A 27,652-nucleotide genomic window follows, 5' to 3' on the forward strand; every position below is an offset into this window, starting at 1 on the left:
AAAGCAGCCTCTTAGGAAATATAATATACTTCTTAAATCTCATGGTGAATGTTTGATTGTGGGCATCTGCCTCAGCTGAATGGGATTTCATTCATGCCGTGTGGTACCAGAAACCTGCAGGAAAATTCAGCTTTTTGGTAGCTGAGTAGGTAGTTATGGTTATGGATGTTCAAAGTCAAAGTTCATTCACTTTGCCAAACAAAAACATGAGGCTCAAGATTGAGAGGACTGTTCCGAGATAGTCCAGGTGCTGGACACACCTGCTAAACGTAACTACTTTAAGACCCATACCCTCCATACTCCATAAATACAGCTGTTTATTCCCCATACAGTGGCATCAAATTTAAATGACATACTGCGCTCTCTTCCATTATCGAGCCTTCTGGTGCTTTGTTCATGTCAGATCAGAGGGTGGGTCAATCACAGCAACTGTTCTGCACACATTTAAGTGTGACCATTTCCCTTTTAACCATTACAGTGAAAACTGGGCTTAGAGGCAGGTGAGTGTTGGTGCAGGGGGCAGCAGAAGAGAGATTTCTAGGCCACATTTGAAGCTGTGCATCTAGGGAGGCAAGCATGAGAGCTGGTAGTCTGGGCACTACTGAGTGTTTTACTAGACGTCATGGTTACAAACAGAAGACCAACGCAGTGATTTGAGCCATAGGAGGGTCTGCAGGATGAGATCCGCCTCAAGTCAATTTACATATATATAAGCAACAGATGAAGAGCGTTGTTTACTCTAGAAAAAAATCAAATCTCTTAACAGATATTTCACTAATTAATTAAATAGAGCAGTGCTTGCAGAGATCCATGATGAACCTGTATCCCTTCTCACTGGCGGATGCTTGCTGGCCATCTGATCAAGCTTAAAAGCTGGCTAGCTGGTTTTCACTGACATGTTCATTAGTGCAAATCAGATTAAATGTGGAGGAGCAGGTTTCCCCCGGTTACTGCATACCCTTTTCTTCCACTATATAGCAGGACAGCTCAAATGAGAAAAACAAGTTCTGAAAATATTCAAGTGGCAACAGAAAGTGACAGACTGGCTTCATGAGGACCTATGACAGTTTTTCTTGCTTTTCAACCCCCGAGTTTCAACTTGTACCACTTTCCCTACAATTAAAATGCTCAGTGTTTCAGGAAATGAAGATATCACATATTTGTCTTCTCTGTTTAGCTGTGGGTTTTTTTAAATTAGCGTTAACAGTTAATTCAGATCACCTCATGGCATCTCTGTGAACCACTAATTTCTAAAAACTAAAACGCTTTAAAAAAGAAGAAACTCAGCTGAATGAGGGAAAGACCCTCTCAAAATGAATAAAGGAAAAAAAAAAAAAACGGTGGCAGACACACGGTTCCTGTGGCACCGCCAAACAAACATGTGGGTGGAGACGCGGAGACAAACTTTTCAGTCTTCAAATTTCCCCTCCAGGATGCTGTCGAAGGAGAACGGGACAAATTTGAATCCTTGGCCTGTGTAGAATTTGTTCTGAAACTCCACCCTAGAGGAAAAAAGAGGGGAGAAACAATTACACTACAAGTTTCACTCAACATTAAGTGGCACAGCTTCAAATTACCAGCAACTGGTTTTACAATAAGTGTTATTTCAACATCTCCCACAAGGGACAACTAGTGTAGAATTGTACAAGTAAGCAGCCAAGTGGAACAGTTTACAAAGCTACTGCTCTCCTCTTTAGGGACTGTACTACCCCATATCCTATGAGCTACAAAAACGGGCTTGTAGAAACTGCCTGATGTGGAGTGAATATGGTAACCTTCCCCAGCGAGAATGACCATTTCTGCTTTCAGCTGTATGGGACAACATTTTCAATTCCTGTGAGAGACCCACAGCATGCAAATTACAGCTGTCAGGATACCAGAATTTTTAACTTCTACATGTCAGTTCAGGTTCATGATATTTGATGCCCATTCAAAACTATGGCATAACAACAACAGGACATAAGGGGAAGTTTTTCTGTAACCGAGTGTGTACATGAACACAAACAATTTTTATCCCACAAGTACAGACAACTCCAATACTTCTACTATTTTGGTAACACCAAATATATAATTAATGAAGTTTGGGACAGTAGGATCAAAAAATTGGTATTTTTTACAACCTTAAAGGCAAGAGGTTGAAGCCTTTAAAATGAATTCACTTTTTTGGGCAGTTTAAACAAAAATTTCTCTCCTTTAATGGGATTTAATGGGTTTTTAAAGAGCGGCTGGAACCTTGTCCGCGAATTCTGTTCAGACGGAGCTGAAAAACACCCCCAGATTCCTCCCTTCCACAAGCCGCCCGTTCCCTCAGCGAACGCCACCCCGCTCCCCCGCTCTTTCCTCGGGTCTCCTCAGATCTGGTGTCACGTTCCCGAGGCTTGGAGGGAAGATGATCGCTCCCTATTTTTAAACCCTGCCGCAGACCAACTGCTGGATGACCTTTCGCTAAGGAAATAGAAATAGGTGGCATTCTGCAGCCTGTCTGGGAGTACAAACGGCATGCGGGGATGCACACGGCCCCGTGCGGTCCTGCAGCACCGTGTAGATCTGACACGGGAGGGTCCTTAAGCCCTTGCTAAAAGCGCGCGACTGTCAAAGGAAGATGGCAGCTCTCGTGATACAGCTCACGTGCAACAATGTATCCCCCCCCCATGCTTAGCTTCTCCGCTACGTCTTTTCTATTCATAGCCCGCGAACTGAAAAATATGACCTGCGCAGCACGCGTACAGCAGGGTCTGCCACCAGCAGGGGTGACGAGTCAAGTGACAGATCGCCTGGGAGTCACGTGCCCCTGTGTTCTCTGTCTGCAGCTGAGATCTTACCCCACCCAGCACTGTGCTCAGTAGCACAGGCAGCACGTGTCAGATACACAGACAGTCTGCCAGGACAGGTCTGGCTCTCGGGAACAAGACGGTGCCTTACGGCACAGTTCCTTTGAAACTTTGAAACTTTGAAACTTCCGGAAAAGGGACAACCCCTCTGTTTCATGACTTAGGGCTTTATTGAAGGTTAAAAATGTCGGGAAGCCGGTCGTCAGGGCAGCAGAAGATTTCTTGTGCTAAAAGGACAGTGAAAGTAATTTCACTGATACTGTTTTTCACATCTGCATTCAGGATGGAGGCGACCCTCAGTCAGGGGACAGAGAGGCAGGAGAGCGGCTCACAGCTTCAGCACACACAAGGGGCCAAAGGGACACGGGGGACAGTGAACTCTGCCAGGTTCCAGCAGCAGTACCGGGAACAGGGCGTATATTCATTTATCACCAGACTGTGTTTGGGCCGGGCCAGGAATCTGGCACCTCCATACACAAAAACAAGGAACATTTCTGAGCCTCAGGCTGAATAATGCCTGCTGCCGAGAGCTGGGAAAAGCTTCTCAAAACCTGTGACCCTGCTTATGGTTACAAAGCACAAAAAAAGCTCATTTAGAAATTAAGTGCGCTAACTCTCCTGAAACATGAACTTTTAGCAGCTCTTAGCTTTTTCTGCACACATGGATAAAAATCTTCTGGGTCATCCTCACAAGGGTGTTGACCAGCAGCAGTGCATCCATTTCATTATTTCAGAGTATTTCAAAAACAGATCAGCAAAAGCACTTCAGTGAACTGTCACTACCATCCTCAACAAACTGGAAGGCTGGGAAATGAACTCTGTCTCAGTCTTTCAGAGAAACACACACACACACACACACACACATACACAATATATATATATATATATATATAATATATTTATAGATATATATATGTGTGTGTGTGTGTGTTTTTATAAATAAAAGAGTGAAGTATGGAAGAAAAGAAAGTATGATTTTCTGAATGCAGACACGGAGACGTGGGATGCAGGGTTTGCACTTTGGTTGTTTGTTGGCCTTTTTGCTTAGAAGAATGAATCATTTCTTCTTTTTTGGTTGCTGTTAAAGAAACTGGCCAGAGTTTTTATGTTATGAAACTGAAATGTTATATTTAAGAGCTTAAAATAAAGGAACATGAAACAGGCTCATTGTTTCTTTTTAAAGAAGTACTGCTTCTGCTGTAGTTAGGACTTCACTAACTGTATATTCAGTATGGTTAGTTTAGGCAACTGGACTTGGAGTTGTGTGCTGTAGTTTTACCAGCTCCCTTTTTTGTCCTGTTTTAATACAATCTGGGAAAGGTTTAAATAAAAGGGGATATAAGTCAGATTCAAAACACTCAGAATTCTTAGTTTTAGCAGAAGTTTTAGCTTATCAACTTAGAAGATAAGTACAACAAGACAGTATTACTGATATTAACCAGTGGAAAGCATTATTAGCTGTAGTTTGCCAGTGACAGAATATTATCATAAAACAGCAAGAAAAATACCTCTTATCCTGTAGGCTACTCTGAAAAAAGTGAACTTGGGAAAAGTGTCTGGTTGTACACACTGTGGTACACTGAATTTATGTGCTCTTGATGCACTTGAACACCTTTCTAGAGGTTCATTTTCAAATATTTATCACCCTTAACAGAATTTCTAAAACTAGTATCATGTTCCAATATACATGTTAAATGATAATTATGAGGTAATATATACGGTGTGGTAAATCTGTCTGTGGACAGCTGCAGTAGGCCTTTAAAGAGCATTTAGTTAATGTAGGGTCTTTGAAGTTGGCAGTACATCAGGTAAATGGCAGTGTCACCAACACTCATTGGAACTACACGAGTGAATATTCAACTCAGTTTCAATGGGTGCTATTGAAACTGAGCTATTGATTACCAATGGTTCATGTAAAGCAACTGGTTAGATGTTTATGACAAAAAAGAACTACACCCAACACACAGCCAATTTCCTATTAACCCACTTTGAGAATATTTCAGTCATACTGCCAGGAAAAGTGGTGAATTCCAGTTACAGTAGCATTAGTCTGCTAAACAGCTCCATGCAGTGACACACCCTGGTTTCCCAGACACAGCTTTAGGTCAGACTAGGCCCTGCTCCAAACTGCAGTACAGCACCTCTGTCAGTTTACAGTCCACCATGTCACCCATAGGAGGAGCCAGTGGGCTGTACTTTTTACCCATTTCAGTAAAATTTTATCATGTAGTATTTCCGCTACACACACTCACACTGCAACACACAGAAACAAAAAACTGCTGGATGGAGACATATACTTATGTCACTCAGGATAAGAGTGTTTGCTAAATGAATGCAATGTAAATGTAATGTGGCTCCAACACATTACAAAGGTCAGTGTATAAAAAAAAAAATCCTAATTTCCAACTCAATCTATACCAAATGCTGCAATGATGATTGATGGTGTGGTTCTAAGCAGGGGTCCTTACAGCTCATAACACGACAACAGAGGAGTAAAATCTCAATCAGGCAGAGGAAGGCTCCTGTCCAGCAATACAAAATAAACATGTCTCAGAGAACAGAGTTAAAGGCAGAGGAGGGACCAGTGTATGAGGTAGGGAGATTGGATACTAGTTGCATGATAAACCTTAAACCTAAGAACATGTGTGCATTCCTCCATATTAATCCTATCAGAGTGTCTCCAGCACTGAATCTGTATACCATAGCATGACTATGTTCTACTGCTTTATGCGGTATTAATGTTTTAATGCGGTGTTAATGTTAATGTTTTGAAGGCTACTTTGTGGGGTGTATTTTTGACTGTATTTATGATTCAGTAAACTTTACAGAGGGCATTCCGTATTAATGTCACACATGGTGCTGTTTCAATGGTATATGGTGCACCACAGAAATGCCGTGAATTTCAGCACTTCCAGTTTGAAAAGTTGGAGTAGCATATTTGTCCAATACTGACCAAGCAGTAAAATAACCAATCTATAAAGGTCTATAAATATCTTTAAAACCGCAATTAATCACTGCAAATGCTTTTTGTTAAGCACCAAGTGCAGTTAAATGAGGAATTAAAACCCAGGGAAAGTGTCTGATTGGACAATATAAATACTCCCACATCAGCCTTGACAGGGCCATTGATTTAGCACGTGCTCCAGTTATACTGTACATACACTGAAAATGATGATCATAAGGTGAAATACTGATACATTTTTCAGAGATCAGTCATACGTTCCCGTAAATAGTTTAGTTCCTTCAAGAACTTTAGCAGTTTTTTTTAAAAGAAGACTGATATGAAGAACTGCCCTCGGAAATGGGTTCCATTTAAAACAATGATACACCCCATGAGCTAATAGAAACAAGCAAGCAAGCAAGAGAGAAGTGCCGCTCAGCCTGGTCCAACATAAACATGCTCTCTGAAGGGCATGTCAAACTAGGCTGTCAAGACGTCATTAGTCCTTAACAGAGTGTTCAGGATAAAGGAAAGCTTGAGCAAAATAAATCCAGCAATTTGGAGCGGAGCATTTGAGAACAAAAGACAAACAGCTTTTCCCACATCATAGCATCACTCTTATATATGAAAGACCCAAGTAATGCTTCAATATTGTAAGGGTCCTGACAATACAGATTTAAGTACGTACCAAAATTGGATTAGTATCAATTTCAGGCACACAGAATTCTCAAGCTGAACCCTTGACCATTATAATCATAGTGTATATGGGATACATTTCATACATGTCAGAACATGCTGAGTAGTTATATATACTACATTATATTATTGTCATTTAGCACACGCTCTTATCCAGAGCAACTTACATAGGTTACAATTTTTTACATGTTACCAATCTACACAGGTGGATATTTACTGAGGCAGTTGTGGATAAAGTACCTTACCCGAGGGTACAATAGCAGTGCTTGAACTTGCAACCGTTATGAGTCCGGCTCCTTACCAATATGCTACACTGCTGCCAAATAACATATATATACATGTGCGTATACAATAACCTGCAGCTGGAAAGGATTTAAATGGCTCAAAATGCTCTGGGAGAAGCGGCTAGTGGATTAGGGTAATTATGGGAGTCTTCCCTCTATCGTGAAACTTACCAGTGCAAACGGAGTGCGTGCAGAAAGGCCGAGAGGCCCTCCATGATCAGCAGGATGCAGACGGTAAGCGTGGCAAAGACCGAGAAGATGATGGACAAGCCGAAGAAGCCCACGTAGCTCCGGGACGACAGGCCAAGGTGCATCACCATAGTCCACAGCACCTCCGACAGCTCTGTGTCCCGGGAGGGAGGAGAGAGAGCGCGAGTTCACATCATCACGGTTTCTCACAGTGGATTTTCTTCTAAATCTCACTGATTTAAACTACAGCTAACATAATTAACTGTTATCCTTGACCTAGTGTCTAGTCCACTGTCATGAAAGGCAAAATACTGACACACAGCCAACTGGTGTTCTTGATTATGAAAGCTTACAACAGAGACAGCACAAGAGTAACTTTAGAGTAACAAGACACACCAACTCTGTCCTTGTGTAGACCTCAAAAGACCAGAGCGGAAAGAAAACCTGGAATCACTGCAATGCCACCCATATGAAATGACAATTAATGGGACAGATGCTACATTTTGACAGGGGCCTTGTTTAGGTTCCCAGGTTGGCAAGGTTTACTGATAGGTGCTTCAGTTATCAGAAGGAATAGGACTGGCGTGGGGTCAGTCTGTTGCTGCGGGAGGATGACACTCACGGGCGTGGGCCAGACTTAGCGCCCAGAGCCGCAGGTATGAGGCGGTGTTGGAGATGCAGCCCAAGCAGTACTCAATTGTGTGGATGGCCTGGTGCACCGCCACGTCTCCAAAGTTGAACTGCAGGAGGAGGAGAAAACGACTCAGTGCTGGGATACTGCAGAGGTGCTGCTACTCTAGGGGGCTTCCAGGGTCTAAAATGTAGGTTCTTAAGCTTCCACTATGAAGGAGGGGGCCGGTCAAAGGAAACAGAATGATTATCACTGGTTCTGTTGTGCACCTGCCTCAAGCTCAGGCTACAACACCATTTCTTTGATACATTTTCTTTCTAAGCTGCACCTCCTAAGAATATTTAACTTAAGAAATTAAGTTCAAAATCATTAATCATGTCATTTCTTTAATAGCATTAACTTATGTTCCATCTCTACAACATCTATATGAGGCATTTCAAAAAGAGGGCCTTCTTGTAATTTAGAACAGAACTCAAAACAAACAAAAAAACACCTGTAATACAAACTGCCAGAGGCCCATTTCTGTAATGCCTTTATTAATGAGCTTTCTATGCACAAGTGACTCAGAGACAGGAAGAGGCTCTAATCATCAGCTGGCTAGACGCTGTGCTGGTTTCTTAAAAGCAGCTAGTGCAAATGACAAACCCGGCAACTGATCCCTTGGTGTCGGGTTCACACGGTGTTCTCTGGCACTGGTAAAGTTTCCATTTTAAATCTAGTGCTTTTGTTCTACACCCTGTGCAAGCTACAAGAGTTCTAAGAAAAACCATTAATTCTTGCTCCCTGACAACCATTTTTTATTGCCAGAACAGGACCCTGACTAGAGTGCTGTGGAGCTCTGTTTGTACACTAAGTAGATATGTAATGTGTATTTCATGCACAGGAGTAGTATAAATTCCTGTAAACCCATCTGAGAAGTCTCAAGACATTATCAGCATCCTTGTTATGCTTCAACCTGAAGGCTTGAATATAGGAGAGTTCTACTACTCTGGTGTGGCTGGGGTTTGATGGGAATGTAAAGTGATGGGAAGAGATGCCAGCCTGCTGTGAGCTGGTCTGAAAAGAACCTGCAAAGAAAGGTCCTTGAAACACCAAAAAAGACAGTAATTAATCTTGTCCCAATTTCAGTGAAAGACAGATGCAAAATTACAAAGAGCCTACATACACTGGTAGTTCATTCAACACAGTCTGTCCTCCCATCCTAACTACAGATCACTGACAGCTAATGGTACTGATTTTGGTAGCCTTGACAGTGACAGCCCAATGAAATAATTAAGTCCAGTACAGCACTGCCACTGATTGACACTTCAGTGCTTACACAAGTCTGAGTCACCACTGCTGAAGGAAGATCTCACCCACATGCCACCCAAGAGAGTTAACACCACAGGCTGCACTTGTTCGGTGGCAAAGTTCAAAGCACCAAGGGGGGGGGAGGTAGAAACACAGAGACAGGGACAGACACACACACCAGACATGCACTGAGAACATGCGGTTGTCTCTTACCACTTCCTCCTCAGCGGGCTTGAAATTACAGGTTGAGGTTCGGTTAGTTGAAAAGTCCAGAGAGCAACGCATTAGTCAAGAGAACAACTACAATGGTGGAAATCAACACGGATGTAAGACAACATGCAACGTGTGCGTTGGTGTAAAAACTGTACAATTCTGTGTGCACCACAGGCAATTCACAGAAGGCCAGCAGAACGACAACATACAGCCATGGGCCCTTTTCAATGTAGTGCCTGGTATTTCCTCAAAAACCGAACAACTCCATTTGTACCTCTTACGTCCAAACTGTCCATAGTTACACCTCCTTTTTGACAGTTCTTTGATAGTCCTGACAATCTGTTACCATGTGCTAGGCTATGTGTTCAGCAAAGCTGTAGCCCAGTTTGTGATAAGCTGTTCACAGGGTGCTGGTGAGGCTCCCTTCAGCTCAGGCCTCAGGCACAAATTAGACTTGAGAAAGGCAGATTTTGTCGACACTGGAGATAAAGACTTGTCTGTTCTCAATAATGGTGCTTGGTTGGTCATTCTTGATTCCCTGCAACTCACTGCTTTGGTCCACTTACTGAGTCTGAGGAGACTTTTCAGCTTTTACATTAAAAGGAGGTACATAATCCACATAACAAAATCAAAGCCAATTCAACAGTCTTGCATAAAACCAGGCAGGAATTGTAGTATGGACACCATGTAGGCTGTGGGTTGATCAGAAGGAGTCTGTCTGATTTGCAACTCCTGAGATCAGACCCTTGCTGACTGGAACACTGGCAACCCGCCATTCAGGGAGGAGTAATGCCTGCACTGCCAGTCCAAGACGTACTGTACCTGTAGCCCGGCACACCAACCACACCGTGACCCACTCCAGTCAGGTGAGGGGAAGGGAGAAGTTTCCACCATTCAATAAACCGCTATGTACGAGTCAAGCCCCGAGGATGTGCAGTAGTTTCCTAGCGTAGACATTCTCTCGGTTTATTGCATGGGTTTTCCCTAGCCAACCCCTCGCATTATTCATATTTTAAATAAAAGAACAGAATGCTCTAAAGCGCCAAGGAAGCTCAACTTTCACTGAGATTTTAATATGTAATTGCCCTTCTTTTCTTAAAAGCCTTTGGAGGTAATAGTCAATGAATCTTAATTGCAGAACTGTTCATAAAACATTGGCCATAACAAACAAGTTGGGAACTTGCCATTCCTGAGAACTCGTCCTTGCCAGCAGGACACCAGAGTTTATAATGGCAAGGGAGTACAATGAACAAGAAGACTACGCCATAATTAACGTAATGGCTAAAACCAATAACCTGAGGCGCTTTGAAAGCTACTATATAAAACAACACGAGGGTCCTCTCCTGCAGCACCACAAAACAAGGAACCCAAATTTAGCTGCATGTTTCCTGTCTGTCAAGGGAAATGAGCACAAAATAAACAGAGCCCCCAATTTGAAGGCTGCCGGAGGGGGGACCTGATGTATTGTTTCATATAATTTTTCAGAAACTAGGCAAAGGTAGGGAAAAAAAATACAGAACAGTTCCACAGAAGTTGTAAACAGCAGTCCCAACTCAGGCTGTGTATTTATTTTCCCCCAGCAAAGGCACTACTGTGCGTCAGAGCCTTGTATCTGCCCTGATCTACTTTTCTCTCAGTAAAATGGGAAATTAATTACATCTCTGGTGCACCTCCCACAGTTCTGTTACATCCCTTTGTTTGTAATGCTGTGGAAATCAGAACTCTTTTGTACAGAGGGTTTCCAAAGCAGTGGAATTAGTGATGAATGAATAATTCAAGGTAATTCCATCCAGGCCAGGATCATGGGGTGTTGCGTTTCTTTGATCCAGTCCAGCACGGAAAAATCAGCTGCTTGACAGCAGCCCAAACATGCTGTGTTGAGGAGTTTGTCATTTTTGGACTCCACTGTTCTGTGACCCTATTCTCATACAATGAAAAAGACTTTCCATAAAAAAATACTGCTGTCACACATAACAAAGCTCTTTAGAGTGCAGGGGAATTAATTAAGCGGACAAAGTAAAGGCATTTCTCAGGCATGTGTGGGGCAGTGTGGCTGTGGTTCTAAAAGCGGGCAGCAGGGGGCCCAGGTTGTGACTAGGGCGGAAAGGCCATGGTTCCTCACGACCAAACTCTTACCTCGTTCTCATCTTCAGAGTGCTGAGAGAGCTGATCGTGCTGGATGATCTCGGCTTCATCCTCCGTGGGCCCATTACCGACCCGAATCCCACCAAAGTTCTGAGTGCCCTGTTAAGCGAGCCCATTGCATAATGAGGTCATGCCAGTCCAGCTCTGAAGATTCTATACTGTCAGATTGTCAGGCTACCTTCCCTCCTCTGCAACTAAATACTGTGTTCCGTAAAGCCTTTCTTGCGCTTGAAGCATTAGGGTAACTTCAGCCATGTTATTGCCAACCTTTCAGTCATAAGCCATTCATACTTGGTAGATGATTGCTTTAGACAACCTCTGGCTTGATTTTAAAATTCTGTATATAAATAAGAATTAAAAATGAAATTTATTAAAATAGCTTACAATTAAGATCTACGATTTTATTTTTCAGAAAAGTCATTTTCACTGAACAACCCCATGCAAAGAATGTGTAAAAAATGCATTTCTATCGGTGTAGAACACCTCAAGGTATAGGTTTTGGCATTACAGTAAAGAAACTTTCCAAGGTCCCAGTGGTTTTTATAAAAATCATGTCATGTGTATGGTGCAGTTGGACATACCAGATGCTTCTTCCATAAGTACTGCCGCCGAAGAACCAGCGTTTTCACTACCAGCATACAGGGAACGCATGCTAAGGCTATCACCACCAAAAAAGACTGGATCACCATCTAAAGATTAAAACATGGAGAGCTTTTGTTATGCTTTAATCTGGAATGTTTTGTACCAAACACTGCTGGCTGGACAGATGGATTGGAGTTGGCTTTTTTGGGGAGTGGGACATCACCTGTCCTCTATAGAGAGGCTTATTTGTAGGATCACTGTAGTTGAAGAGAAACATGTTGATGAAGGCGATGAGAAGGCTGGGGGCATCCTTGGAAGTGGCAGCATCGTAAGCGCCCCACTTGTAGAAGATGAGGAGGACCAGATACCCAAAGAGACTAGACATGAAGACAATCTCTGGGATAAAGCCCAGGAAGATGTTGAGAGGCTTCTTGAAGTACCTGGAGAAACCAAGGAGGTTTTGGATCAGCCCCACAGAAGACAAGCAAGATGGAGAATGGTCAGATAGCATGGCTGGCCTGGAACCTACATGTGGTTGAACAAGCTGAGGGTGACACCAAACAGCATGTGGATGACCCCCAGGATGACAGACATCTTCATCTTGAAGGAGTTCAGGAAGGTCAGCTTGTTGGTGGCAATGTTCCAGATCTACAATACAAACAAAGATATGTCCAGTGAAAAAAATGTCAGTTCCAGTGTTTCCAAAGTAAGGCTTTTAGCTAACGCAAATCAGTATGGATTGGGTATGATCAACATTCATCATCTGATTGCAGCAAAAGGGACAACAATCTTGATGACAAAAGATGGCAGATGACTAGTGATTAATGGTGCCTAACTAAAGCTCCACAGGTTTTACCTCCAAATTTGAAAGCCATTTTATTCCGTAAGCATACATATAAATTCTGTCCTGTAAGGCCTTCTGAGGCTTCAATATGTAATTTATTAGAATTGAGAACTTACCGGATCGATACCCAAAGGGTAAGGTCCGTTGAAGACTCCTTTTATTGCTGGATCCAACTGTAACACATTGGCATTCTGCAGCAGTTCTTCCCTACAGACAGAATTCAAGTTATCCCCCGTAGCAGCGGAATGTAATGTGCTTTTTGCTGTGCTGTTTGTGAAGGTTCATATAAGAAAAAGCAGCTGCCGAAGCAGAAATGTATTATCACTGATAACTCACGACCAGTTTGCCCCTTTGGTTCCAAACATGGGCCTCACACTCCAGCCAGAGCCAAATGCGTTGAGGGACTTGGAGAAGCAGTCATTGTAAATGATCCCAGTGTAGACAGAGAAGATCCCCATCAGTAGGATGATGTAACGTCCAGCGAAGACCATGCTGAACATCTGAACAGTGAAAGGGGAATTAGCATTTAAAGAACTCTCTATGACAAGATAAACTCTTGGGAAAGTCTGAGATGGTCATACCCAGCATTTATAAATCAGCCTTTTAACAGCCACTGACTTGTTACAGGTTTGGTATGTCCAAGTAATCTCTGACTCGAGTGGATATTCAGACAGGTAGGCCTAGTTGACATTTTCCAATACATGTATCATTTATTTCTTTATATTTATAACTTTAACCAAATATGTTAGTTCTGTACTAATTGTGCAGTAAAGTACTGATCTTTATTTGTTGATCTTTTTAACACTTTCAGATTTAATTGATAGGATCTAGAGTTGCTGACCAAGCACATCGCAACAGAGTAGCTGGAAAAATCCTAATTATTTTGGCAGTGGATGACAGATTGTAGATTTATGGTTTCCACTGGTTGGTTTTCCTCTAATGTCAACTGTGTTCCACGCTTCCATGCTGTATCACGTCCTGGTTTAACTCACAAAACCGTTCCAGGCATCCACAGTGCTTCTTTGAAACTGATCCTATCATTCTGCTTCCATATCCCCTGTGCTTGGCAATTCTTTAATGGAACCTGAGTCCACCCCACCACATTTTTTCATCAATGCTGAAGCTTCAAGCCAGAACAAACTTCAAAGCACTTTCATCTCCATCTCACACTAAGGCGGTTTATCTGGGCCTTCTGTACCTCGTTGTCATTCTTCTGAGAGAGAAGCCGACTTTCCCTCAGGACCAAGTAGAGGGCAGCGCATGTCATCAGTACCCCGTGACCCAGGTCGCCGAACATGACCGCAAACAGGAAAGGGAAAGTGATGATGGTGTAAGGGGCTGCAAAAGAAACCACACAAGCACTGATCACGGAAACAGAACAAGCCTAACGTTACAGAGAAATTCACTGAGTCGTTGAGCTGAGAGAGTGAGGCTCAGAAGGCATTACATTATATTACACTGTTGGCATTCAGCAGATACTCTTATTCACAGAGGGGTACAATTTTTTACGTTACCCATTTATACAGCTGAATATTTTACTGAGGCAATTCTGGGTTAAATACCGTGCCCAAGGGTACAGCAGCAGTGCCCCAATGGGGATTCGAACCAGGTTACGAGTCCTGTTCCTTACCACTATGCTACACTGCCGCCTCATTACCTGGATTGATTTCCCGGTATGTCCCGATCCCGTATGCATCGACAATGTTCTGGAAGCCAGAGGTGAACTTGTTGGTCTTGTTGTAGGTGGGCGGGGTTTGCTTGGTTTGCATCCTGTTGAGGATGGAGGGCACGGTCGAGCCGCTTCGCTCCTAAGGACACAGAGACAAGCACAGTCACATCACAGTCTTCTACACTACAGTCTCAAACAAACACATGCTCATGCTCAAACAAAGCAACGCACCTGAAGGACTCCTAAGTCTTCAACCATGGTTTCTGCTCAACAGGACAAGTCATAAATTCAGGGCAAACAGACTGAAAAATCAGGCTAACACCAGCATTTCCAAACAGTTGACAGCTGTTACTGGTAGCCAGGGAAGGGAGATCAGCAAGGGTGAGATATGGGAGAATTCAGGGACACTGAGGACCAAGGAAACAGCAACATTCTGAATGAGCTGCAGGGATGTGATTGCACATGCAGTGAGGGCAGCATGCAGGAAGTTGCAATAGTGTAAGCAGAAGAGAACCATCCTGGACTAGGAAGAACTGACAGAGGATAGAATCACATTTGATATAATTTTTATGAGAATCAATTCAATCATTTGGCCTAACTCAAACCTGGTTTTGCTGTTTCTAATGCTGTCTAAGCTTAAATGAGAAAATGAGAAAAGTACAGTACAGAATATCAATGTGTGATGTGAACCAAAGGACTTTCCTTGTGCTGACCATACCCATATGTTATTGTTCCCTTCATTGTACATTGTCAAGATTTTCTTCATGGTACCTTGCCAAGCACATTGTCTCAAATACCACTGCTCTTTTGATTAGCTAGAGTGCCTCAAAAGAATCAAAATGTAAAGCATTCAAACTCAAGAACCACTTTTACCACCAGAACCATCTACTGTCTCCTTAAGAAGCGACTGCAATAGTTCATGTAAATTACAAAGAAAAAGGAAACACCACATGCACAGTACCAGATGGTGAAGAACGATTAGACTAACCATGAGCCTACACATCACCGCTCACATGAAGATGCAGAGCTAATGGAAAATTCTGCTAAAACTGTAGAAAGCTGCAGCGAGGGGAGGGTACATCTTAATCTGGACACAGCAATAAAAATAGCGGAGAGATAAATTAAAACGGAGAGTGAATGCCATGCGTGACAGCACTAAACCTTTTGGCATGCGCTGCCCATGTCTTGTCCCTGCTGTAGAGCCTCTCTTAGTGTGCTACTGCTGCACTGCCTCTCACTGCTACGCACTGAGCATGTCTGAGAAAAATGTGAACCTTCTCCATGCCGTGCTTTAGGCTGTGCCCGTCAGGGTACAGATGGATGGATGGGGGCGGTGACAGAAAACTCCTCACAAGATAGTTAATGGTTAGGGTTACAGTTCTGGTGACCTCTGGCCACACTGACCCTTGACCTTGAGAAATTCCACAGTGGACCCAACAGGGTCGGCCCTGCTTTACTCTCCCATAAAACTATGGAATCTGGACCCCTTGTGGGTGTGAATGCAAATATATCTACTACAAACACAAACTGTGTTAGCACCAGCCAAAACAAGAACTTGTTAAAACTACACCAGAAGAAAGGAGTTTTTTTTTTTGTCTCAGGAGAGCCACAGGTCGCTACATCACAGAACTGGTAAACAGATCAAAATGAAATCTACTGTAGCAGTGCCTGGCCAGTTATACAGTTGTGTATTTTACATCTAAAACAACAGCCCCCAGTAAAGAAAGTGACCCGTCAACATTAAACCAACAATTTATAAAGTAAATACAAATTATAAAATATAATAATATAATACAACTAAAAGCAAAATAGCTGTATCAGGGGAAGTCTGACACTTGATAGGACCCTAACTGGTGTCAACAAACAAGCCCCGCCATTCCACCCAAGCGAGTTAAATTCTGTCCACCTGGCATAGCTCAAGGGAACATGGCCTAGCGTGACTCACGCAGGCTGCAGTTCCTGCCCCTGCACCACCCACGCAAGCCCTGGGTCAGGACAGGAATGCTCATTACTATTAGGTGTACCACTGATGTTTACTGTGAGACCCCAGGACGTGAGGATCATGTTTGTGTTATTCTGGCATTTGATAAGTCAGATCCAGAGTTCCCCATTAGTCACTAGCGGTCATAAGACCTGGCTTAGATTACACTGCACTACCATGATTCTCAACCGCACCTCTGTCCATGAATTCTACATGCAATGGTACTGTTATGTAAAATTACCTTGAGCAAAAATGCTAAATAAAATGTGAGGCTGAAGAAAATAATTTCTGGGAACCACAACAAGATTAACTGTGAACAAGACTGACAATAACCACTGGTCCAAACAGTCTGTTCCAGAAGCACTTGCAATGAAGCCAGTCAAGGAAAAAGGACAAAGCAAGAGGTTCATATTCCCCATCTGCAAGTCCCACAGTGTGTGAACACACAGTGTTTGTTTGGAGTAACCAATGTCATTTCGTTGACGTTTCACTTACCGTGCCTCTGCGCAGGGCAAACTGGATGGAGTCCAGGTCCGAGACGGGGCACCACACCTCGGCAATCAGACACTTCTGGGTGACGTCGATGTTGCAGAAGTTGAGCGTGTGGTAGATGGCCTTCATCTTCCTCACCTTGATGAACCACACCCTGACGGTCTTGGCGGCAGCCTGCAGGACCCGCTGGCGGTGGTCCTCCGTCTGGTTCAGCACCTGGATACACCAACAGGTCGGGATCAGGCCACACCAACGGGGAGTGCCAAGTACACATTATGCACTCAGCGTCTTTTAGGTTAACAGAGAGATTTAATGTAGAGTACCAGTCAAAAGCTTGGATACACCTACTCACAGAAGTGTTTTTCTTTATTTTTATCATTTCCCACATTTTAAAATAATAATAAAGGTATCAAAACAATGAAGTAACACAAACAGAATTATGCAGTCACCAAAAAAGTGTTAAACAACCAAAAATATCTTATATTTTAGATTCCTTGAAGTAGCCAAAAAAAAAGTTTGAAATTTTTTTGTAAAGAAATTCATACGTAGGCTTCAACTTCACTATTTATATTTGTCTGAGAAACAAATTTCTAGCATTTAGGCATAAGTCTTTAGATCAAAATGCCTTTGAATGCATGTTTGCAATATTGTTATTAGGTGTGTCCAAACGTTTGACTGGTACTGTACTGTGTTGTGGACATTGAGACTCAGCTGTGACCTCTGGAAGGAGGGGTACCCGCCTGGGGTGACTCACCAGGGGTCTATGTCGTGAGATGAGTCATGAGTGAACCCTCTCCCAACCCACGCAGTCATACCCAGTGTCCACACATGCACAACTGTTTGCACCGAATAAACATGGTGGAGACGGAATTAAAGCCCTCCCACACGCCGCATGGGGGCCCTCTGAAGTGTAAAGCAGGCTGGCATTCGGCATCCCCTGCCCCCCCCCCCCCCCCCGCCCCCCCCCCCCCCGACGGTGGCTGGAACTGATCCGGGAGACAGGAGCCTGGCAGACATACCACTGGAGCGTGGGCTTGCTGGGTCAATGACTCACTGTGGAGTATTACAGGGCCACCGGAATAGAGGCCATACCAGCCAGGCCAGGAGTGGGTGAGCATGGTCACTATGTGGGAGTGTGGGAGTGGGCATGCGGGGGGTGGGTGGTTGATGCCCAACCCCCTTATTGAGGGGAGAGGGGGGTGAACAGAGCTCTGTGTTTCCTAGCCAAATAAGGCCGGGGATATATTTTCGCCTCCCACAGCAAACCGTGTGATCCACAGCTTAAACCTGCAGATTAGGAAATGACCGCAGCCCCGAATCCTCTTAGCACGCTGCACACGGTCATCATTCATTCGGGTATTTCTTCGCTCCCTCACGCGTTCTGTTCACTTCCTTCAGGGCTGCTCCATGCAAGGGAAGTCCATGCTTGGCATTGCTGTACACAGCACCCACAGGCATTGCCAATTCTAAAACACACAGAGCTGCCAGACAACACTGGTGCAAGGAGCCCGGGAACTAAATGTCAGATTAGATGGAAAACAACGAGAGGGGGAGGGGGGTGATGGGAGCAGCCTTGATCCCTGTGGCCGAGGCGCTTTTGCAATGGGTCACGGACCAGGAACACCGCCCTCCCTGGCCACACTAGGCCCATCTGCAGGTGGCAGATAAGAGTTATCGGCGGTTCCACACGGCTCTTCATTGAGCGGCTGACAGGGGCTAGCAAAGGCATGCGTCTTCCAGTGTTGACGGCCAGTGGCAGGTGCTGACTGCAAACTTTATGCCTCGCAGGCTTTTATCTCCCGACCAGGCCCATGCTTTAGGGCGCAGCACTGCCAGTCTGATTCCAGACTACTGTACTGCTATGTAAACAGCAATAATCTAATTTCAATCATTTCTAAACTGATCTACAAGTGGCCTCCTTGTTCTGATTAAGTAGATTAAGTCAATAGATCTGCTAATTATGATAATGTTCCCCTCTAACTCGATTTGATCTGCAGTCCCATTGTGCTTTAGCTGCAACTCATATTTTATGGGGTAATCATCCAGCTGCATTTCAGCTAGACAGACTGTAATGCAATGGAGCGCCAAAGTAACTGGGGGTGAAAATAATAATAACCTCACCTGCCACAGAGGCTTACTTATATTAACTGGAACATACAACTCAGCATTACCATGGACTGCTTAGAGCCCACTGTACAAGGTTACAAGCGTACTGCTTCATGGTATTGTGAAAAAGTATTAGCTGTCCAGCTGGCTAGACACTCCCAGCCACAGATTTCTACATTAACCCAAAGTTCAGCCCTTGTGTCTGCACAGATCTGCTGCTAGACACCACAGCTTCCTTCAGTGCATCACTTCAAAGTTAGACACATCATGCAATGACAGAAAACAGACGCTTCAACGAAGCTGAGGGCATGGGCTAGGCTCGCAAACGGTCCACTGAGTTTTGCACCTTCCCCACTGTCCTGGTTTAGGGTTCATGGAGGAGCAGGCAGGGTCAGTACATGAATATAAACCAAGCAGCATGACGCTCTGACTCAGACACATTAAGTGAGAGAACGCAGACAGGAGCGAGAGGCCATGTTCCAATGCACGGCAGCCCATACCATCTGAAGATCGTCAATCCGGGTGTTGACCCCCGCCGCCATCTCCTTTCTCTCCTGGGGGGTCTCTGGACAGGGGTACAGCGACGCCCGGAACCTGAAAGACACAGAGAGCAGACGGGGAAATGAGTGAGGAAAACACTGCAGGACATACAGGATAAAGGCCGTCCACATACAATAGCTGCACAGTGCCAGGCCTTGCATTTGCTGGCTCCAAGCTTCAGTCTAGCAAGCAACTTCCAAAGCTGCAACATTTGGGTGTCCATCAGTAAAAGCAACTTAAAAATCCCGATCGCTAGACCCACTTCTCAACTAACATGAACAAGCAACCCCTTTGCCACGTGGCTGACCCTTACCCCTCACAAATCTTCTTGACCCTGTTTTTCAACTGGTCACCTTGGAAGAAGATGATGAACACCGACTTGTACACATGGTCTCCCTGCAAAGGGAAAAAAAACAGGACATGACATCACATCATGTGAGGGAGGCACAAGTGTCGTTGCCTGACTCCAGCCTCTGCTGTACATTCAGTTCCATGGCACAGAGAAAACAGAGTGACAGAGGAACTGAAATGTTGCTATTATTGCTATTCAGATATTATAATTCACAGTGAGGCTACACCAGCTTAACTACCTAGTTTTTTCCTGTTGTGGACATACTTCCTCGTTTAGCAGGCAACCTCATCCCTCTGAAAGTCTTTTGCCTGAATGTTGCTTTTGTTGGCAAAAAAGTAGTGTCAGGATAAAAAGGTACACTACAGCAGTCATGACAATAACTGGGAGGCAGTGTAGCATAGTGGTAAGGAGCAGCACTTGTAACCGAAAGGTTGCCAGTTCGATTCCCCACTGGGGCAATGCTGTTGTACCCTTGGGCATGGTACTTAACCCACAATTGCTTCAGTAAATATCCAGCTGTATAAATGGCCAACACCTATATTACCTACTTATAACCTATGTAAGTCACTGGATAAGAGCATCTGCTAAACGCCAACAATGTAATGAAATGACTGATGTGGAGCAGTCTGAAAGCTTGCTAGCACTGACTGTGGTGGGGTCCTCCAGGGGGTCCTCGATGTCAGCCTGTCGCAGGAAGACGTTTCCGCGACACACTCTCCACAACATCCGCTCAAACGTGGGTATCCTCTCCCTGCCGATCACCCCAGCGACGAACCTGCACAGACAACCACACTAAGCAACGTGGTTCTACACATTCAAGGTCTCTGCAACAGGCTACATAATCTGACATGAATGCATTTCTGACGGAAAAAAATCAACCACAATGCTATGAGTCCGCTAGCACGTCTACAGCATGCAGCACTTCTTTTCTGTAAGTTAGTTGGTAGTTGACTCGGCACCGTCTCTCTTGAACAGCGGTAGCTCAGAGCCGGAAGCAACCTGAGGTCATGTTGTCATAAGGCCACAGAGGCCAAGCTGTTGGGCCCCTACACAGCCTGCACATTCCAGCCGACTCAATGCGCACCGTCACCATGCACCGATTCTCAGCCTTTCCCCTCCCCGGTGTAATAAACAATAAGCTAATAATTAAACTAAGTAATAAGTAATAAGCTATGGAGCCTTTGTGGTTCTAAGACTCAAATTACAGGCCTCTCTCTCACATAGTAAACAGACAGCCTGTGACCACGGATCAAGTGACATAGAAGGCCTGGCACATCGACATGCAGTTGTCTTCCTGGGCGTTAGTCCCTCCCATAGACGCAGCAACAGTTATTGCAGTGAACTGTGTGCAACAATCATGTGACAGTCAGCCCAATGCTTCTGCATATCACACTCCATTACAGTACAGTAATGTGACCTAATCTTACCCAGTAAACACCCTTATCTGTGGCCAGTGCAGCCATGAGAATACTGATTGCTCTGAAGGCCCACATGTGCAACTCCATTCCAACTTCAGACCAAAGCATTTCTCTGAAGCAAAACTAGTTGTTAATGGCTTGGGCTTGTTTCCTAAAGGTTGAGGTTGAGGAGGTTAGAAAATAGATGCCATTATACCACTGAGCAAAGCTGAAAATTTACATAAACTGCATTTGTGAATATCTAGCTGTACAGGTGGATAATAAGTCAAAATGTAACCTAGGTCAGAGGAACTGAAACTAATACATGCCACAGGAGTGTCATCCTCCCTTAGGTCAAAGGGAATATCGAGGGTGTGTTCTGGCCAACAGGTAAAGGTCAGGACTCACCCCAGTCTCAACGGTGCCGCCCGTCCAACTTCACTGGGGTCCAGCAGGGTGGACGACTCCTCCAGCAGGTGTGGGTCCTCCATCTGCTGATGACGATGGAATTGAGCCTGGATTCACAAAGCGACCACACAACTAATCACCCCAGTTAGTGGCATGCGGCAGGACGGGAGTGTGGGGAGAGAGAGGGGGCAATGGGGGGAGACAGTGGCATGACAAAGAACAGGATTTGTACACAGACTACAGCACAGGACACAAAGTTTACAAAGGTGGAAGAACACCAACGTACATTGCCTCAAACAAACACCAACACTGAATTGGGAGAGGGGGCACCATTTCAGAGGTAAGATCAGACTTATACAGCACACAGGGTTGTCCTTGTTCTATGAAAAAGGAAATACCAGCTCATATGTTTGAAAGCACGCACCAAGCTTTTATAACACAGCCTTGTACGTTGAACCAAGCATATCTGGATGACTTTTTGCAGAAACGTTTCAATTAATTGCAATGTCTATTATGATGCCTTATATAATAATTTGCACTTTTCTGCACAGTATTATTTCTAAACACTCTGTTCCCATCTCTTTGGCAGCATTACCACCAATTTTCATTTTGATTTAGAGAGCTATAAAAATGCTTGGTACACTCTACAGATTATCTATGAATGGTAAACCAATCTGAATAATTGCACTGAAATGGGAGCGCAAACACAGCACGTCATTAAGACATCACAGAAGCTTAGCAAATGAAAGAGTAGGAACGGTATTACGTGGAGAGGGAAAAAAACACACTGGGGGGATTTGCCCAGAAAGAAGACTACAGAGGCAAGGCAGGGAATGCAGGGATGGAGAACAGGCCTGTGTAAAGGAGGACGAGGAGGAGGAGGAGGAGGAGGAGGAGGAGGAGGAGGAGGGGTGAGCCGCATGCCATTAACAGCTACTTTGCCCATTTCCTGCCAGCAGGACGCGTACCAACCCCATAAGCGCTCAGTGGCCCCTGACCTTTATAATAGAGGACGAGGGAAAAGGACATCATTAGAAGTTTGCAGCCATTTCGATTTCTGACAGCCCAGACACCCCCACCCACAATCCACCCACCCAATCATTATGATCCAGTTTAAATGCTGGAAACATGATTTGACATCACAAACTGCAGAAATTAATCTGTTCCATTTAGGACATGCAAAGAGCCCCACAGTAATTCAGTTCAGGAAGAAGCTCCCCACCCCCAAAGTCGACAGTCCCTGTGCTTTGTTGTCTGCAGAGCCTTAATGACAAAATACCCTCCCATAAAAGCATGAACAACAGATGACTGTGCCATAGGGCTCAGCCAAACCCTAGCAACTCTTTTATAATTACGTGGTAAACAAAACTCATGCTTCAGTCCAAAGGTCAATGATTTGTAAGAAAAGCAACACATTTGGCTGAATGATTTACCTCAATTTGACCTGGTAAGGACTGGTAAAGGGGACGTTAACACTGAAAGTTCACACAGCCGTGCCTGAGAATGCAGTGAAGCAGATCGGATTCGGGTCAAAGGTAGGAGGCGAGCCACTCGACAGCATTAGAGTAAGGTTGCCAGCAATGAGAGCGCCTGATAAACATTTTAAAGCCCCATCCATAATCTGTCTCAAGGGCATATTCACCAATGTAATTACAGTGCACAAGTTGGAGAAAATGATCCAGGACCACATAAATACAAGAGATAAACTTTTTATCAGACTGGGGGATGTATAGGCCTTCAGGGCCACCGAGATGCGTGACTTCTGTCCATATTACGCCATGCACATAAATCGTCATCTTCGCGCTAACATGGTGGTGACCATCGTCATGGTCGTCATTTAAAGTATACTGAAGGAATGCAAAGCTAATCAGGCAGCCATGGTGAGGCAGTTAGTTGGTAGCCAATGAGAAGGAGGAAAGGGGCGCAGCTGATGGTACGTTGGACCCGACCTCGTCAAAGAACTGCTGGGTGCGGCGCAGAATGTGTTTGAGCTCGGTCAGCTCCAGGAAGTTCTTCTTCAGGGCCTCCTGATTGGTGTTGATCTCCTTCAGCTCATTTTCCAGCTTCTCAAAGGTAGCCTGTGGAGCAGGAAGTCATTGCTTCACAATCGACTTTTTTTTTTTTTTTGCATAGCAAATAAGCAACACAAATTGTCATTTGAATAGCAGTTTTTGGGACGTGTCACAATCTCCTGGATTCATGTGTTTGCATAACGCTTAAACTTACTTACTACAAAGCACAATTTATTCTGGTTACTGACATATATACAGTTTTTATCTACTCCATTTCAGGTTAAACTCTCAATATCAACTTTTTACAGTTAACCAATTCATCTTAATGTACGGACACTTCAGCTGAGCACTGTGTTCACTGTTTCCTGTCTGAAGTATAACATTTAACTCATTTTCACCATTTTCACTCATTTTAAATTTGAAACCACAGCCACGATCAGTTTATGATTTCTTAATTTACAGAAACAGCAGAGTGCAGACTCTTTAGCCACAGCAGTGACAACATGCATTCAGTCTGGCTGCTTCTGCTACAAATACTTGTGGAAATGTTTGCAACAGAAACGCACCACCTTGCATGCGCAGTGAGGCAAATTTGTAATTGCATCATCTGCATTGTGATTTGACTGGTGAACTGTGATGTGACACTGTCTATTTCCGCCCCTGCTTTGATGGGCGTGAGGCCTTTTTGAAATGTTCCAGGAGATCAGAGGAGCTCGCTTTGACCTGGTCTAATGGATTCTCAAACGTTACAGATGAAAGAGACAGCATTACCTCCAGATCAATCATGTCCCTTGGAAAGGGGACTTCAGGGTTCTCTCCTGTGTCCACGATCGGAATGTTGGCTTTCTTGATCTCCTTCTCCACAAACCCTGTGACAGTGTGTGAAGAGCAGCACAGCTTCATATACAGGAAGCAGCACACTGGGTGTAAGCCATTGCTTTGATGATTGTGTCAAACCACATGCTCACATCAACATCACAAATACGACCCGCTGTTTCTGCTAAATGTAGTGTATTTATTCATATGTTACTATTCTGTGTTGAAGAGATTGCACAGAGCACACAAGACTCCTTGCTGATATTGTACCATATAGTTTATTTATAATGCAAGAACTAATTTTTTGCAAACAAATTGGCCATTAGTGTTTATGTCCTTGTACAGGTATTTTTACAGCAACTGATCATGCATCCATATTTGGAACAGTATCACAATATTCCCCTCAGTACCACACGTTTGACTAAATCAAAATAATTTCATTTTGCACTCTCATCAAAAAAATATTTTGACTGAAAGCATCCGTTTCAGTACCCGTGATTTCAGAGCACGTTACAGACACTCACTCAGCTTGCGGTCCATCTCCTCACAACGGCGCACTTCATTGACAAACTTTCGCTGGAATACATTCACGTCTGGGTTCAGCTGTGTGCAAACAGTACATTTCCATTACATTAATTACAATTGTCTTGGATAAAGATACAGATGACATTAAAGCATTAGCAGTGAGAGGAGGTCATATGGCCAAGGAGTCCCTTGCTTTCTGCATCCTTTGAGACTCATAGATTCATGAGAAAGTTTTCTGTTGCTCACCTAAATTTCAGCTATTTAAACATGATCAGTGACAATGTGACCCTAAAAACATGACTGAATATTCAGTCTGGCAGAAAAGTAAATTAAATTCTTTATGGTTACAAAATCAGTCCATCTACAGTAGCTATATTAGAAATGGCTATAGCACAGATATAAAAGGAAGGATTTAAAGAAGGATTACTTGATGACACACACACACACACACATCCTTGCAACCCCAGAACTCACATCACGAAACTGGACCATTCCTAGCTCTCCCAGCTCGCTGACACAACAGTACGCAGCCTCTGACTGGAGGAAGAGCTGAGCCAGGGTCATCTCCTCACTTCTGAAGAGCTCCCCCATGGTCGCAATGGGTATGCCCGCTCAGCTGTGCAGTAAAGTCCTGTCTCTTAGTCCTCTAATCCTGTGGAGAAGAGAAACCACACTGCTATACTTACAGGTCTAAAACACATTGTTACTGTATTAGCATGCATGATTTTTGGTACATCACTACTGGGGTATTGTGCTGACTTTTATAAGGATCATGGTGCTTTAGGCGAGTGACACTGATGTTACTTGCTGGGATATTTTCACCTGTCAGCTATTTTGAGCTTTATGAGTGACTTTACATTGTCAAATAAAACTGGAGGCATTTTAATGTTCCTGGAGATTCCACATTCTCCTCAGCAAACAAATGTGGAAGACTGATGTTAATTACTCAGTAATTATTAAAGCAGTCTCTATAACTTAAGTGTGAAATGTCACACAACTCTGCAGGAGCACATGACTGAACTGGAACAAATACATTAGCAGCCAATCCAAGATGAAATTTAAAGGCTGAAATAAATGCAACACAGTCACATTTTTTCAGTTTACACATTTTTTTGCAGTGAATCGCTTCATTTCATCATCATAGTTCACCCCTATACATTATGTTCAAGGTTAAAAAGCACCTTCTCTTCCTCTTTGTTGCCTTGAATAACTTCATAATGGAATCTACAAACTCTGAATACAAATATCACAGGAACCCTTTCAAGCAAAATCCAGGTATCAATCAGTGGATTAAGATTCAAGATTTCTGTATGTGAGATGTGAGTAACAAAGTAATTAACTCCAAGGGTAAAGGATTAAACTGCTGCATCGCGTGACTCCACGTATCACCGTACTAAAGGATCAGATCCATCCACCCTTCCCCCTCCCCCTCACTAACTAATAGCTGCCAATAACAAAACAATACCCTGATTTTCGAAACAGATTATTTATCCACATAGCCAGTTAACGAACAAAAAGATCTGAACCAACACTGATTGTTCTCAAATTTAATCATCACCGATCTCCGGTACATCCATATTTTCCATTTGCCTTACAATGATTAGCAATAGCAAACTAATTAGCATAGGTATATCCAGCGCTCATTATACAAACCAACCGCGATGACACATGTTAGTTGAAAGCGACGTTACAGGTGATGTGTCTTTGACAGGTCCGATGGCTAGCTAGTTAACTAAACCGTGTACCTGCTCGCTAAGCGACGCAGAGCAGGACACTTGTACAAATTTTAAAGACTAAAGGGTTACGTAGTTAACACTGTTAAGCTACGTTTGTACGAATAATATTCACTAGACATACCTGTTACACCAGCAACAAATATCAACATGTAAAAACAAAACACACGCATACTCGATGACTAACCGATCTAACCAACTGTGGAAAAAAGGTAGCAAGCTAGCTGACCTAGCTACAAGAGTTGCTAACTAGCATCTTAAGCTTGTCAGATGATAAATCGTACCAAAGCTTAGCTAACCAGTTGGCTGTCTTTTGTTAGTTCGCTACGTACCTGCATGACTGCATTCAAACACAAGACTAAAGTAACTTTTAAGTGAAGTAACGTAAATTCTCTTCACTAGCTCACTTAGCTATCCATAAACACCTAACGTTAGCTATGTATGCTATCGTTGCAAATCGTTATCAGGCAAGCTACACAAGAATGAAAACTGTTGGATACCGGATACCTTAGCAAGCCAGAGTCTAGGTAATTAGTTACTGACTACATCAACGAAACATTTCATAAGTTTACAACAAGATAGCTAGCTCGGCAATGAGCTATTTTTTGGGCTAAACTAACTAAAACTAACGTTACCTGAGAAGCTACAGCTAATTTACTAAAACCATTTTTGCGACGAACTAAATATGCAAAAAAAAAATACATTGCGTAATCAGAGATCGCACTATGCAGGTATCTACTTCCATTTGTTTTCACCTTTTGCGATCAGAATAAACACATTAATAAGTCAGTATCCTACCGTTACCGAAGCTTTCCGGCCGCCGCACCTCCGCGTTCTCCTGTCCCCCAGGAAATATCAGCTGATCGGGCTCAGCCAGCAAGAACGTAACGTCATGAAACGGGGACTCGGGTCACGTGATGATAGCCTCTCGGCGCCTCGTATCATGTTTTTTTTAGCTTAAAGTAATTTTTAAAT

At 43.7% G+C, this 27,652-nt stretch overlaps 1 protein-coding gene across 4 annotated transcripts; it reads right to left on the reverse strand.

Annotated features, from left to right (window-relative positions):
• Nucleotides 1-794: 794 nt before the first annotated feature.
• Nucleotides 795-27,518, reverse strand: LOC118794087 (V-type proton ATPase 116 kDa subunit a1). Of its 4 annotated transcripts, none has more exons than XM_036552236.1 (22): nt 27,476-27,518; nt 25,419-25,596; nt 24,944-25,022; nt 24,375-24,472; nt 23,541-23,669; nt 21,592-21,674; nt 20,435-20,561; nt 19,748-19,830; nt 19,395-19,488; nt 16,792-17,004; nt 14,304-14,454; nt 13,845-13,984; nt 12,983-13,146; nt 12,763-12,853; nt 12,332-12,450; nt 12,026-12,242; nt 11,802-11,909; nt 11,212-11,319; nt 9,076-9,093; nt 7,564-7,681; nt 6,924-7,095; nt 795-1,502 (listed from the first exon to the last, which is right to left on the reverse strand). In XM_036552236.1, the coding sequence occupies exons 2-22, from the start codon at nt 25,533-25,535 to the stop codon at nt 1,409-1,411; spliced, it is 2,523 nt and encodes an 840-aa protein (XP_036408129.1). In that variant the 5' UTR covers nt 25,536-25,596; nt 27,476-27,518; the 3' UTR covers nt 795-1,408. The 4 variants fall into 4 exon arrangements, with proteins under 4 accessions (XP_036408129.1, XP_036408127.1, XP_036408130.1 ...); XM_036552234.1 differs by lacking the exon at nt 27,476-27,518 and adding an exon at nt 27,010-27,068 and having other exon boundaries at nt 21,592-21,698; XM_036552237.1 differs by lacking the exon at nt 9,076-9,093.
• Between the last annotated feature and the right edge of the window lie 134 nt (nt 27,519-27,652).

This window comes from Megalops cyprinoides, chromosome 19 (assembly GCF_013368585.1).
Source record: "Megalops cyprinoides isolate fMegCyp1 chromosome 19, fMegCyp1.pri, whole genome shotgun sequence".
Taxonomy (NCBI): Eukaryota; Metazoa; Chordata; class Actinopteri; order Elopiformes; family Megalopidae; genus Megalops; species Megalops cyprinoides.